Genomic DNA, 13,379 nt, shown 5'->3' with positions numbered 1-13,379 from the left:
GGATCTTAGTTCCCCAGCCAGGGGTTGAACCCAGGCCCCCTGCAGTGGAAGCGCAGGGTCCTAACCACTGGACCACCAGGGAAGTCCCATGAAGCTGCATAATAGATGTTTTATTCCTAAGAAAGACTTGCCTAAAATCGGGTAGAGTGGACTGTAAAATTTGCACGATAGTTTAAGCTCGAGTAATTGCCGGCTGACAGTGCTTCCCAGGGGCCCGGCACTGAGCCAAGCACGTTCACGTGTATTCTCGTGTCGTCCTCGCAGATGAGGGAAGAAGAGATCAGAAAGTCACCTCCGCAACGTTCCATAACTGGCAAGTGGCCACGCAGGGACTCTAGCCCAGGTCAGTCTGGTTCCAGAAACTTCAAGTGGTAGCTCTGGGCTACAAGCCAGTTTTAGATTAAGGCCTGTAGCCGGGCCCAGAACTCTGTGATTAGGTCCCAAGGAGGCTAGAGGCTAGAGGCTGGTGGGCCTCACTGTCGGGCCTTCTGAAGGGAGGGGGAGGCACAGAGCTATAAACAGGAGCAGAGCTTCAAGGAAGGCTCTAGCCAGTGGTGAGCTCAGCCAGCTGTAAGTGGAGGTGCGTGGTAGGGGTTGGGGGGCGGAATCTGAGCGCCCACCCAGCACCCCCAACACCAAGACGTGAACGGAGGAATGTTCGTTAGGTCAGTGGTGGCTATCTCGCCTTCCCCAAACCTCCACCCCACTCTGGGCCCTCGGCCGAGGGAGGCGGTTCGATGCTCTGAGAGCTGGCTAGTCCTTGGGCTTTGAAGGTACACCCCACACGGTTGTGTATAAACAGTATTTTAATATTTGTATAAATAGACCACAATATTACCCAAAACTGCAAGAACAGAGCGTGGAAAAGAGATTCTCAAACCCGTGCGTACAGCCTCTCCTGGTTGCACGTGACACTGGCTCCCCCATCTCTCCCCAGGGCCAGGGTCAAGTGCTGTGGGGAATGCTTGAAGGAAAGGAATACACCTCTTGGGGGCATTCTGAACATGAGACTGTGAGCGCAGTAGACTCGTGGCTCCCCGCTGTTGACCTCTTGATCTATTACAAAAATAATGCTGGGGGCTGGTGGCTGGAGTCGTGGCTACTCTGGGGAGGGTGACAGGAGCTGCTCTCAGCCCCAGACAGGCCCCTCAGGCCAGCAGCACCCCTGCTGCCCACGGCTCCCATGCAGGCTGGTGGAGAGTGGCGGCGGGCCCAAGGCCCTATCTTTGCACGTGCCGGACAAAGGCCTGCACTAGCTGGATCAGAGGCTCCTGACTCTCAGGGCTGACCTTGGAGAGAGAGGTGGACTTGCCCTGAGGCGAGGGAAGGATGCCAGCAGCAGGGGAGCTGGGGGCTCCCCGGCGGAAGTAGCGTGAGAGGCTGGAGAGCAGAGTGCTCTGCAAGAGAAAAAGCACCTGATGAGGCCCCGTGTCCCCCACCCTCAGGACTGGCCACGGGAAGTGGGGGACTGGGACCTCCTGGGGCCCCTCCCCAGTGGCCCTGCCCCACCAGGCAGGGCCCCCTACCCATCCTACCAACTCTGAGCTGAGCTCCTGCTTCATCCGCTGCTTGTCCCGGGGGTGCACAGCCGGGTCCCTAAGGTAACGCATTGCCTGGGAGATGAGCAGGTAGAAGCAGTTCTCCATGGTAAACATCAGGAGGGACCTGGAGGAGGGCAGGTTGGGCGCTGCTGCAGGGAGGGCCAAGCTGGCAGTGTGCGGTGGGCCACTGCGCCAAGAGAAGAGCCAGCCCAAGACTGCCCCAGCCCCAAACCAATCCCGGAAGGAGGCTTTCTTACTTCAGTGTTCTGCTCCCTTCCGCTTGTGTGCTGAGCCCCACTGCCTGGGTGAGAGGCTCCTTTTTCTTGTCCAGCTGGAGAAAAAGAAATGGGGTTAAAAAAATAAGGTAACAGTAACAGCTCCAACTCCTTGAGAGCCTCCATTTTGCAGGGCCTACATTAAGCTGTTTTATCAGTTACTCATTTAAGTCTCATGCTAATTCTTACAGGTCAGCTCTATCACACTCCCTTTATGAAGGGAAGGCTAGATAAATGTGCCCACAGGAAGACTTGGGTTGAGGGGCCAACTTACCTCACCAAGCATGTTTAGGGCCACATTCACTGTGGCCAGAAGGGTCCCAAAAGAGGGGGCCACTTCGGAGTCAAAGGTGGGAGTGGTGAAGCTCAGGGCAAACAGGAAGTTGTATTCAGCAAGGTCCAGGGACTGCAAGGCAAGGCAAGACGAGAGCGATGTAGGGCCCCACAGGGCCCAGGCAGCTCTTGGTGCAGAGCAGGGCACAGCAGAGCCTTCACGGCTCCACTGGAGGCTGGTGGCACAATGTGGCTGGTACCTGATCCAGCAGGATCTGGCATACGTCGGGGGTGAAGTGGCGCAGGGCCGCCAGGGTCCTGCTGAGGATCTTGAGGAGCCCGTACTGGACGGTGTGCAAGGCCCGCTGCTCCGAGGCCTCTGTGTCAGGAGTGGGCTGCTTGGAGGAGGAGCAGGAGGGGGCAGCTGTGGGTGGCCGCTGAGCTCGGGGGGCGACAGCCGAGGGGATGCCCTCCCCGTTTTTGTTCTGGGGGGGAGACAAGAGATGGCTGGAGCCCACGGAAGCCAGGGGCGAGGCGGTCCGGGCAGCAGCAGCGGACAAGGGCTCAGTTACCTGCAGGTAGTGCTGCAGCATCTTGCGGCTGTGCAGGAGGGAGGTACAGGCCTGGCACAGGTAGCCCAGGTTTACCTGCAGCAAACCCAGGGGAGGGGTGAGGGGGAGCCTCGAGGCAGCAGCCCAACCAACTAGACCGACCCTGCAGGTCTCTATGGTAACAACGCACTTCTCCGGCCCCCTGAGCCCCTCCCTACATTCTCTATCTCAAAATCTCACAGCCACCAAGCACGCTCGACTGCAGACTGTGGGTCAACAGATGCCTGGACGGTTTCCCTGGGACCCAGCTAGATGCCAGGCACAGTATGAGGTCCTAAGTAAATAAGTAAGATGGGGATAATTTTCCCATCTTACAGAAGAAGAAAAAGGCTTAGAGAGAGGTGAAGTAACTTCACCAAGCTCACACAACCAGCAAATGACAGGCCTGTCTGACTCCAGAGCCTGTGTTCTTTCCCTGCCCCCCTCTTCGGCTGGCTCCCAAGTCCTGTTCTAAGGGATGCGAACCAAGGTCGATCCCACAGAGCCCAGCTTCTCAACCTATGAGGCTGCCCTGTCCTGTGGAGGGAAAATTCAGCTCCAGAGGGAGCAGTGTGAAACCAAACCCTGTGATACCTAAAGAAAAAGCCCACATTCCAGGAACAGGCCTGCGATTCACTGCCTGCCCCATCCCCTCCGAGCATTTCCCCAGACCCTTCAAGAAGCAGGTCTGAGGCCCCACCTGGACGTCCCGCATAAGCTGAGGCAGGTGGAAGTGCCACTCCTTCCTGAAGCTGGAGAGCTGCAGGAGGAAGCCCACGGTGTGGTCCGCCTCCTCCAGGCACGCCAGACTCTGCACCGTCCTCACCGCATTGAGGCACTGGGAGGGGGGACACGGGGAAGGATGGGGTGACTCAGGGACCTGCCATGCCTGCTCCTGCCCTCCCACGGGGAGGAGAGGTCCTGGGTCCACATACGCTGAGGTGGCAGCGTTAACAGGGGGCTGGACGAAGCGGTTTCTGACTAAGAGGTTTCTGTCTGAGCGGATCCCAGACCATTCCCCTCCCTCAGCAGGGCAGCCACACTGCTTGGCCTGTCAGCCAACAGTCCTTACGGCATCTCAGAAGCGGGAGTACTGGCACCGCTCAACTGCCAAGCCTCAGACCCGAACAGTCTAGATGCCCCTGAACCCCAAGCCCCGACCCCAAGGATCCCAGCGGCCCCTCACCTGTAAGGCCCGCTCCTGGTGAACCCCCACGAAGTCCAGGGCCTCGGTCAGGAAGTTGTAGCGCAGGGTTTTGAGGAGCCGCTCCATCAGGGACATGGACAGGCGGTAGACACCCGGCCAAGAGGGGGCGTCCAGCGACTTCCGAGAGGTGCCGGGCGTCTGAGACACAAACAACAGACAGGATCACGACAGCGCCGAGGAACCCAGCTGACAGGTAGAGCGGGGCCTCCTTGCAGCCCAGCAGTTGAGGCAGCCTGGCTGGTCAGAATAGAAAAGCTCCTGGAATGGACGGCAGCAGGGCCAGATGGGGTCCGAAGGCAGCAGTTACAGGAATCTAGGTTCTAGACCCGCGTCCAGCACTAACTAACTGTGTGAGCTACTCTTGCTAGAGGTCAGTCTGGGGGCGGGGAGGATTCTGCACCATCAGTGCATTAACTAGGCCACTAAAGAGAGCAACTTCTGGGGCAAGTGAAAGCACCAAGTGGGGCTGGGGGAGGCAGTGGCAGGCCACTGGCACTCACCTGCACTGTCCCATTGGTGCTGAGCTGGTACACACTCAGGAGGGGCAAACAAATGCTCTGGGTGATGCCGGCTCCAGCCACTGCTGTGGCCCCCTGGGAGGGAAAGATGCAGAATGAGATGGAAGCTTGTCACCGCAGCCGCCCCACCCAAGGGCAGGTGGAGGTCTTGGGCTGGGAGACTCACAGGCAGCGTCAGAACCCACCCAGCATACGCAAAGAGGCTCCCTCGGGCTTGCCTCCTACCTGCTGGGTGCGAGCCAGGGTAAGGAGTAGGTGCAGCGCGGCCTCGGTGAAATGCAGGTTCTGCTTCATGCGAAGGCTCACCTCCAAGGTGGTGAAGAGGGTCGGCAGGAGGGGGAGCCTGCGGGTCACCTGCAGCCACGAGTCGCCATCCTCGTCCACCTCACACAGCTCCTTGGCCAGATGCAGGCCCAGGACACACACCTGCTGGGGCCCAGGGGCAAAGATGGGTGAAAGGGAAGGAGGCAGTGCAGGGGGAGGAGGAGGGGAGGACGAGGACAGACTGCCCCCCGGTCACCCCCACTCCGAGTGAGCCGGCTGAGACAGGACTCCAGCGCCCTCCCCACCACCCCAAACTGCCATCAAGCCGTGTCAGCGCTCCTTCCCGATTCCACCACCTGAGCCCGCTGCTGCGTGGAGTCAAAGTGGCCTCCCCTCTAGCTGCACTATTGCAGTCACCTACTAAATGGGCCTTCACTCTCTCTGGATCCTCTCTACTCCATTCTTCATCCCAGTGGCTTTTCACACTTACTGTTGACCACGAGCCACCCAAAGTAATAATACGTTTTACACTGCGCTCCAGTATAGGCATACTTACATGTTTTCATTAAACCTACCCTTATCTCCTGCAAAGCACAGATATTTTCGTTTATGTTTTATTCTAATTCGTTTAAAAAATGCTGGTTGTGGGGCTTCCCTGGTGGCGCAGTGGTTCAGAGTCCGCCTGCCGATGCAGGGGACACGGGTTCATGCCCCGGTCCGGGAAGATCCCACATGCCGCGGAGCGGCTGGGCCCGTGAGCCATGGCCGCTGAGACCGCGCGTCTGGAGCCTGTGCTCCGCAACGGGAGAGGGCACAGCAGCGAGAGGCCCGCGTACCGCAAAAAAAAAAAAAAAAGCTGGTTGTAACCAAATGAGCTCAGGACCCATTTATAGGTCCTGACCCACAGTTTGAAAAAGTGTTCCATACTACATCCACCACACTTTCTAAAGTACAAATCTCATGTTTCCTCTCCCTTGCTTAAAATCCTTAAATCGTTTCCTATTTCACTTAGGAGCCCAGACCAAAGACCCTGACAAGGCTGCTGGTCATCTAGCCCCCAGCTCTCCAGGCCTCACTTCATCTTGGCTCACACCAGATGACTGTTACCCACAGCTCAGTACACACTGTCCTTGCTGCCCGAAGCTCCCCTGCTCCCGTGGCCTGCACGGCTCTACCAGTACTTTAAGTCACTGCTGAAAGGGCACTTTCTTTCTGAGTCCCTAGATGATGTGAGAACTCCATGCTGCACATGCTCCCTGTTTCACCCCTGCAGGACTTTCCACAATGGAATTCTGACACATCTCTGCACAGTCTGATTTATTAACTTTCCCCATCAGGCTGTGACTGTCTTGGTCACTAATCAGCCCCAGGGCCTGGCACAGACGAGGCAGCAGTTCATATCTGTGGATGCGTGTGGGAAGGACAGACAGGGTGCCCCCTCACCCCATCCCGCTGGTCCTTGTGCCGGGGCCGGGAGCAGTCGTCAGTTTCCATGCTGTCCTTGTCCTCTGTGGCACTGCCTGATGCCAGACTGTGGCGGGTCTGGTCGAAGAGCGCAATCACCTCTTCTTGGAGGGTCTCACAGACGTTCAGCACCAGCTGGGAGTACTGGGGGATGTCGCTCACTGCAAAGCAGACGGGAGGGGATGCTGTCATGCTCACCAAGGCATCTGTCCCATGGGAGGGGAGGAGAAAAAGAGTTTTCCTGAAGATAAGAGTTCCAAGACCAAAAACTCAAGCCTCACAGGAGAAACATCTGGCTCTGAAGTGGAGGAAGCCCTGTCCAGGCTGGCTGGCACAGGGGCCAGGAGACTGCTCCACCGGCTCCTCTCTGCCCCTCACCTCTCATCTCCTTCATCTGCAGCACCGTGATGAACGCTGAGAACACCTTGGCCTTGGTCTTCTCCATGAGTTGCTGGTCTGCCTGCAGCACTCCCTCCAGGATCTCCGTCAAGGGTCTGAGGATTTCATCCACAGAACCTAACTCACTAGAAGCAACGTGGAGAGGAGAGGGCCGGGAGAACACACCTCAGAGAAAGGCCACACACTGCCCTGCTCCCCCTCAGGATGCCTGTGGAGCAGTGAGCCTCACGTCAGGTGTCTGCCTGAGTCCCGTTCCCCACGAGGGGAGCCCAGCCCATTTCACACCCACTTCCTCCCCTTCGGGAAGGGTAAGGCAAGCGTCACTAAAGAGGATGGGACAGGCCGCCCCTCCTGTCACAGGGCTCACCTCTTCCACTGCCGGAGAAGAATAAGCAGCAGAGTGCACATCATGGAGCCCAGGCGGAGGCAGTTCACGGAGGCGGGGACTAGGAGCTGAGGGGAGACGGCACACAGTTAACACCAGGCTTCCTGTGAGCTGACAAGGCGGGCAGATGTGAGCTCCGTCCACAGGCACCTTCGGCCTCAGGCCTTTCTTTCCCAGCAGCGAGCTCACAGGGGTGGGTCACGGGGAAGAGGCCAGGGGTTGGCACGGCGGCAGCAGGCCTCTGCCTCCCACTGCAGCCTCGGGCCTCCCAGGCCACTTGAGCCCTTTGACCTGACCACTCTTGCGGCTGCAGGCTGCGAGCAGCTATTTGACCTCGGAGACCTTCTCCCTGGGAGGAATGGGAAATCTCCCAGACACACTTACTAACGCCTTGGTCCCATCGAGCACGTCAAGAAAGAGCTGGCGACGCACTGCAGAGTCAGTCAGGTGCATTATCTCCGCCTGCAAAGGAACAGGAAAAAAACGTCTGGAAAATTTCCCAGACTCTAAAAGCCAAGAAAGGTGGGGTCCTTACCGACTGCCTGTTTAAAATGGGGCTTGAGGGCCCTGCTGTTTCTTTGTCCACCTTAGTCATGCTCAGAACCAAGCCCAGGTTCACCTCCTCCCCCTGATGACATCCTTCCTCTGCTCAGACCCTTCAAGGCTTCCCAGTGGAACCCATCTAGAAACACAAACTCCTCTACAAGGCCTGGGAGCCCCTTAGGATCTGGTCCACCTGATTTTGGTATCATCCCCGTTGTGCTCACTCGACTCCAGCCCTACAGGCCTCCTTCCTCCTCCGTGAATACACCAAGCTCTTCCCACTTCTGGACACTTGCATCTGTGACTCTGACTGCCTAGAGCACCCTCTGGAAGGTTCCTCACACACTCAGGCCTCAGTGTGGACAGCACCTCCTCAGAGAGGGCCTCCCGACCACTCCTATCCTCCTTTAGCAGTCGCTACCATAGCATCTTCTTTTATATTTATTTATTTATTTATTTACTTACTTATTTACTTATTTATTTATTTATTTATTTATGTATGTATGTATGTATGTATGTATGTATGTATGTATGTCTGTCTGTCTGTGTTGGGTCTTCGTTGCTGCATACGGGCTTTTTTCTCTAGTTGTGGTGAGCGGGGGCTACTCTTCCTTGCAGTGTGCAGGCTTCTCATTGAGATGGCTTCTCTTTTTTTTTTTTGCGGTACGCGGGCCTCTCACTGCTGTGGCCTCTCCCGCCGCACAGCACAGGCTCTGGACGCGCAGGCCCAGTGGCCATGGCCCACGGGCCCAGCCACTCCGCGGCACGTGGGATCCTCCCGGACCGGGGCACAAACCCGTGTCCCCTGCATCGGCAGGCAGACTCCCAACCACTGTGCCACCAGGGAAGCCTGAGGTGGCTTCTCTTGATGCGGAGCATGGGCTCTAGGTGCACGGGCTTCAGTTGTTGTGGCTCGTGGGTTCTAGAGCGCAGTCTCAGTAGTTGTGGCGCATGGGCTTAGTTGCTCCGCAGCATGTGGGAGCTTCCCAGACTGGGGCTCAAACCTGTGTCCCCTGCATTGGCAGGCGGATTCTTAACCACTGCGCCACCAGGGAAGCCCTACCACAGCGTCTTCCAAGTGAACTACCACAATCCCAAACTGTATTTCTTTGTAAATTTGTTCACAATTTGCCTCTCTCATGGGCCACCTTCCATGAGATCAAAGACCCTATTTGCCTTATTCACTGCTGCATCCCAGTGCCTGGCACATAGTAAGCATTCCATTACTATCCATTAAATGAATGAATGATCAATATCCTGGACTAAACCAAATAGGTTTCCTAGGGGAAAAGAGGATGGTGAGATTTTCAGAGCTGCAATTCAAGAATTGCTGCCCAGGTAGGACCTAAAAGGCAGGTGACACACAAATTACTGCCTGGGGAATCAATCATTCCCCCAAGATGGTTGAGCCTTTTAGTGTGTCTACAGTCTCAGGGGTCCAAAACCACTCTGCCACAGCCAAGCTCCAAGGCTGTGGGCAGTCTGGCACTAGGGAACAAGTCATGGAAGATGTAAGAGTGTGCCTGGAACAAAGGGCATCTATTAAGCTGAAGTTAGTAATGAAATCAAGATAATAATCTGGATTCCCTAAGGCAAAATAGGTCAATATCAAGTCCTTATTCCACAGCATGGCATTGTCAAAGCGCGCGCGCCAAGGGAAAATGCAAATTCTTCCCAAACGTTAACTCTCTCTCTAAAATCCAATGCTCTGTAGACACACGTTGCAGAGACAATGGCCTCTGTTCTTTTTCTAAGAAGCCCAGGAAATGCCGTTTCTAGAACCAAGGAAAACCAACTGTTCCCTAGAGAGGGTGCTGCTGCAGCCGTTGTAGCTACCTGCTGACTAGTCAACAAATATGTACTTAGCGTCCACAGGGCACACAGTGTGAGAAGGCCAACTACCCACGTGCACAAGAGGTGGATGAATGAAGGGAGCCCCTGGACCTATCCAGGGCTGCAAAGGTGGCTATAGGAGGGTTTCATGAATGTCTGAAGGGATTTAAAATGACTTCTCTGCACTTTCTTTAAGGGTCTCTTGTTTGCCCCAAAGCCCTCAAACACCCCATATTTGGCACAGAACCTGTTACGTTTTAGCTCTCAGAGAAAAATCCTGATTCATTCTTTATCCCAAGGGGCTGTATCTGCTAGGCATCCCAGCATATCGTTGCTAGGATACCAAAGTGAAAACCGCACCCCAGGAGGTTCTTACGTGACTGGTGGCGATGATGAGAAACATCCTCCAGGCGGAGACCAGCATCTGATACTCTACCAGGGAGGTGCAGCTGCTGCCCTCTGTGTCAGCCGTGTGACCTGCCAAGGACTTGACATACCCTGACCAGTAGGCAAAGCGTTTCTCGCTGGAAAATTTCTCGAGTGTATCTTTTAAAGACTGGTCTAATGAGCCCCTATGGTGCCGAGAAAAACAAAACCTACAGTTAGGTTTTAAAAGCAGATGGGAATGTGATGGGCACAGATCGTTGCTGAGGCAGAGAAAACCACCTCACATGGGCTTAAAAGCAGACAGCTCCCAATCAGCTCTGATGTGTGGGGCTCACACTTCTTGCTCAGCATAATGGGTTAGGCTGAGGCCTTTTCTAAGATTCCTCCTCCATAAAATCCCAAGCACATAGAGTTTGCTTCACAATAACTCTTTCTGACAATCATAAATGCCATCAATGGACTGGCCAGGGACACAGACCAGTGGCCCTCCATAAATGGCTCCAAACCAGCTCTCTCCTCTGCCTTGGCTCATATAGCCGTGCCCTCAGCCGTAGACTACCATGGTCCCCCAGCCACAAACCTCTAATTAAAATCTCAAAAGGGGAAAGGACTCACTTAACTACATAGTATATCTCCAAGCAAATTATCTTCATGATTAGGGCACAGGTTTCCAGGATGCTGGGCTGTGGAGAGGGAGAGCAGAGAATCATGAGAACCTCTCCCCTGGTGCCCCGCCCTCCCACAAGGAAACAGAGCAGGAACCCGACACTAGAAAACGAGAAAGCACATTCCCTGTCGAATGTGAGCGGCCATCTAACTAGCAAGAGCAGAAGCATCAGGTCCACAGTGCCTCCAAGTGAGCAGAGACCACAGAGCCAGCAACAGAGCAGGGCATGCCGCTCTCCTTCCCAGAGCAAGACAGCAAAGGAAGCGGAGGCAAGCACTTCTCCGAGAGAGAAGTTTCTAGTGAAGAAAACATTCTGGTTGTTTAATTAGGGGAGGAGTCACTTTCCACAGCTCAGTCTCACAGCCCAGCCTTGACTCCCAGGGACTTTCAGTCACTGTCCCTCCCTCCACCACTGCTCACCTCGGATGTTTCTGAGGGAGGAGAAAGGGTTCCAAATAGTGGACTGGTTAAATTCTCCCAGAACTTGGGTCTAAAAAGAAAATACGTGTTGGCAATCACATGTTCTCTTACCCGGTCCCTTCTCCTCTCTCCACCTCCCCTTGGTGGTTACTTCCCCACATTTTATCGCTCCCACAACCCTAACATCTGCTGCGTGGGCCGCTTGCTCCTACATAAACATCAAGGGTTCCATGGAAAAAACAGGCTCCAAGAGAAGAGGTGCTCCATTCAGTCCAATGGCTTGAGTGAGCCACTCTCATCTGAATCTACCGTTTCTCACGAACAATGGCTTTGGGGGGTTGGCAGAAGGCAGAAATGCAAAAGGTGGAAACTCTAAGGTAAACACATCAGAGTAAAGGTTACACCTGCTGGTGGCAGCTTTAAACAGAGAATAAACTCCCACACACCGACCCAGGCACTAAGCACTTTTATGCATGTGCCCAGGGACCTGTCACAACAAATCTCTCAGAATGACTGTTACCCCATCTTACAGACAAGGACATGAGCTCTGGAGGTTAAGTAACTCCTGGAGACAGACTCACTTGGTTCTGAGGACCAGCATGGCACTGTCCCGACGGTCCTGCCACAGGGCATGCAGAAAGGCAATGGCTGCACGGTGCAGCAGCGGTGGGCACCAGTAGCGATCCTGCTGCTGGGAATCAATCAGCTCCAGCACCACATGGAGACAGCTCCACACCCCAAGGCTGAATTCCTGCAAGAGGGGCAGGTGACAGTTCAGCCCCACAGCTTCTGCCATCAACTGGACCCGCAGAGTCCAGCACCCACCTCCCAGGGAGCCATCTCCCAGCTTCATCCCAGGTGCAGGCTCACCTTGGAGCCATCACTGCCATCCTTCACCTCCAGATTCAGAAACAGTTCAATGAGGCCTGGCTGCGTCTCTACGGCAACTGTGAGGAATTCCAGAATCATGACTTTGATGCGCATGTCCTCAATCTTGCTCTGCAGTCGGGTCAGGAAGGCATCGCGGATGGCAGCCGCATCATTGCCCAGGCAGGCATATACTGACATTGGGGCCACCTGGTGGAGACCGGGACACACAGGCTTAGAGCTCTACCTCCAGAGAAACCTCAACAGACTCCTGAAGAAAGGTGCTGAACAACTCTCGGAAAATGCCAGAAAGGGAAACATTCAGATGGATAGCTCTGGGTCAGAAGAGACATCATTCCAAACTACAGCAAAAGATGCCCAACGACTCCCAGAAGAAATAGTAATCAACATAAAAGGATGCATAACCTCTCTCATGGTTAAATAAATGCAAAGTTTAAAAAAAGGTATTGATTTGTCTATTAGATTAGCAAAGATTAAAAAACTGATGGAGCCACTGTGGCAAGGATACAAGACTTGGGTTTTAGGAGCATAAACTGTTACAATCCTTTTTGGAGGGTAACTTCAAAATTTCTAATAAAAATTAAAATGCCCATTGATATCTATCTAATTTTTAGGAACTGTAAACAAAAGTTTACAGAGTTCTATGGATAAGAATATTCACTACAGCACTGTTTAACACTAAGACAGAAAATAGTCCAAATAAATTAGGAGGCATCCATTCTATGGCATGCCTTGCAAGCATGAGAAAATGAAGTAGCTCCAAATGTGCCCACACGGCAATACTGCAGGATATCGTGTTAAGTGAAGAAAGCTAGACAAAAAACAGTATGTATCGTGGAATTCTGCTTTTGGAAAGAACAAAAGCTCACACCAGGGCTTCCCTGGTGGCGCAGTGGTTGAGAGTCCGCCTGCCGATGCAGGGGACACGGGTTCGTGCCCCGATCCAGGAAGATCCCACATGCCGTGGAGCGGCTGGACCCGTGAGCCATGGCCACTGAGCCTGCGCGTCCGGAGCCTGTGCTCCGCAACGGGAGAGGCCACAGCAGTGAGAGGCCCGCATACCGCAAAAAAAAAAAAAAAAAAAAAAAAAAAAAAAAAAAGCTCACACCAAACATCCCTTAATATATAAGCACAGATAAAAAGAAATCTGGAGCAATGCGTACCAACCTGCTCATAGGAATTCTTGGAATGAGGAGATCATAGGGTACCTTAACTTTCTATGTTACATTTATCTGTAACATTTAAATAAACATTTTTAAATGAATTTGTATGTCTTTTATAAACAGGGGAAAAAAACACCTCTCATAAAACACAATTTGCGTGCGTGTGTGTGTGTCTTTATGGCTACATCACTTTAAAAGTCCAAGTTAGCTACTTCTCTTGGGAGAAAGCAAGAGTGGTCTCAAGCACAAAGTCAGTTTTCTGGGGCTTTGACTCGTTAGGTGGGATCCTACCGTGGCCAGACGTTTCAGTAGCTGGATGGCAAGACGTGGCAAAGCAGGGTCATGTTTGTGGTAGATGTATTTGGCAAGAACAGCAATAAGGTTGTTCCCGTGGGCACCTGAAGAAGTACAGGAAGCAGTTTAGACACCAAAGCATGCCTGATTCAAGCTCTTAAGAGAGCCTTCTGTTCAAAAAGGCTCATATATGTGAGGGAATTTACTCTCAAGTACTTGGAGGGCCAGAGCAAATCTAGGTGGCTGTATCATCCTCTTTTTTCAGTAG

General features: G+C 53.9%; 1 protein-coding gene across 2 annotated transcripts in view; it reads right to left on the bottom strand.

Moving 5' to 3' along the window:
- Window positions 1-788: 788 nt before the first annotated feature.
- The window catches only part of NUP188 (nucleoporin 188), a 46,376-nt gene continuing 33,785 nt past the window's right edge, over window positions 789-13,379 (bottom strand). Inside the window, exons 25-44 of one of the 2 annotated variants that reach the window (XM_065878706.1) lie at window positions 13,109-13,215; window positions 11,637-11,843; window positions 11,348-11,517; window positions 10,767-10,836; window positions 10,295-10,362; window positions 9,669-9,864; window positions 7,301-7,378; window positions 6,899-6,984; window positions 6,511-6,656; window positions 6,112-6,293; window positions 4,630-4,833; window positions 4,387-4,479; window positions 3,866-4,024; window positions 3,380-3,517; window positions 2,662-2,736; window positions 2,350-2,574; window positions 2,091-2,222; window positions 1,799-1,872; window positions 1,536-1,665; window positions 789-1,397 (exon numbers count right to left, since the gene is read on the bottom strand). In XM_065878706.1, coding sequence (XP_065734778.1) covers window positions 1,221-1,397; window positions 1,536-1,665; window positions 1,799-1,872; window positions 2,091-2,222; window positions 2,350-2,574; window positions 2,662-2,736; window positions 3,380-3,517; window positions 3,866-4,024; window positions 4,387-4,479; window positions 4,630-4,833; window positions 6,112-6,293; window positions 6,511-6,656; window positions 6,899-6,984; window positions 7,301-7,378; window positions 9,669-9,864; window positions 10,295-10,362; window positions 10,767-10,836; window positions 11,348-11,517; window positions 11,637-11,843; window positions 13,109-13,215 — 2,717 coding nt within the window. In that variant the 3' untranslated portion in view covers window positions 789-1,220. The remainder of the gene's footprint in view (window positions 1,398-1,535; window positions 1,666-1,798; window positions 1,873-2,090; window positions 2,223-2,349; window positions 2,575-2,661; window positions 2,737-3,379; window positions 3,518-3,865; window positions 4,025-4,386; window positions 4,480-4,629; window positions 4,834-6,111; window positions 6,294-6,510; window positions 6,657-6,898; window positions 6,985-7,300; window positions 7,379-9,668; window positions 9,865-10,294; window positions 10,363-10,766; window positions 10,837-11,347; window positions 11,518-11,636; window positions 11,844-13,108; window positions 13,216-13,379) is intronic. The other variant, XM_065878707.1, reaches the window with a different exon arrangement.

This window comes from Phocoena phocoena, chromosome 6, assembly GCF_963924675.1.
Source record: "Phocoena phocoena chromosome 6, mPhoPho1.1, whole genome shotgun sequence".
NCBI lineage: Eukaryota > Metazoa > Chordata > Mammalia > Artiodactyla > Phocoenidae > Phocoena > Phocoena phocoena.
The sequence above is the reverse complement of the archived record's forward strand: the minus strand, read 5'-3'. Positions and strand labels throughout refer to the sequence as shown.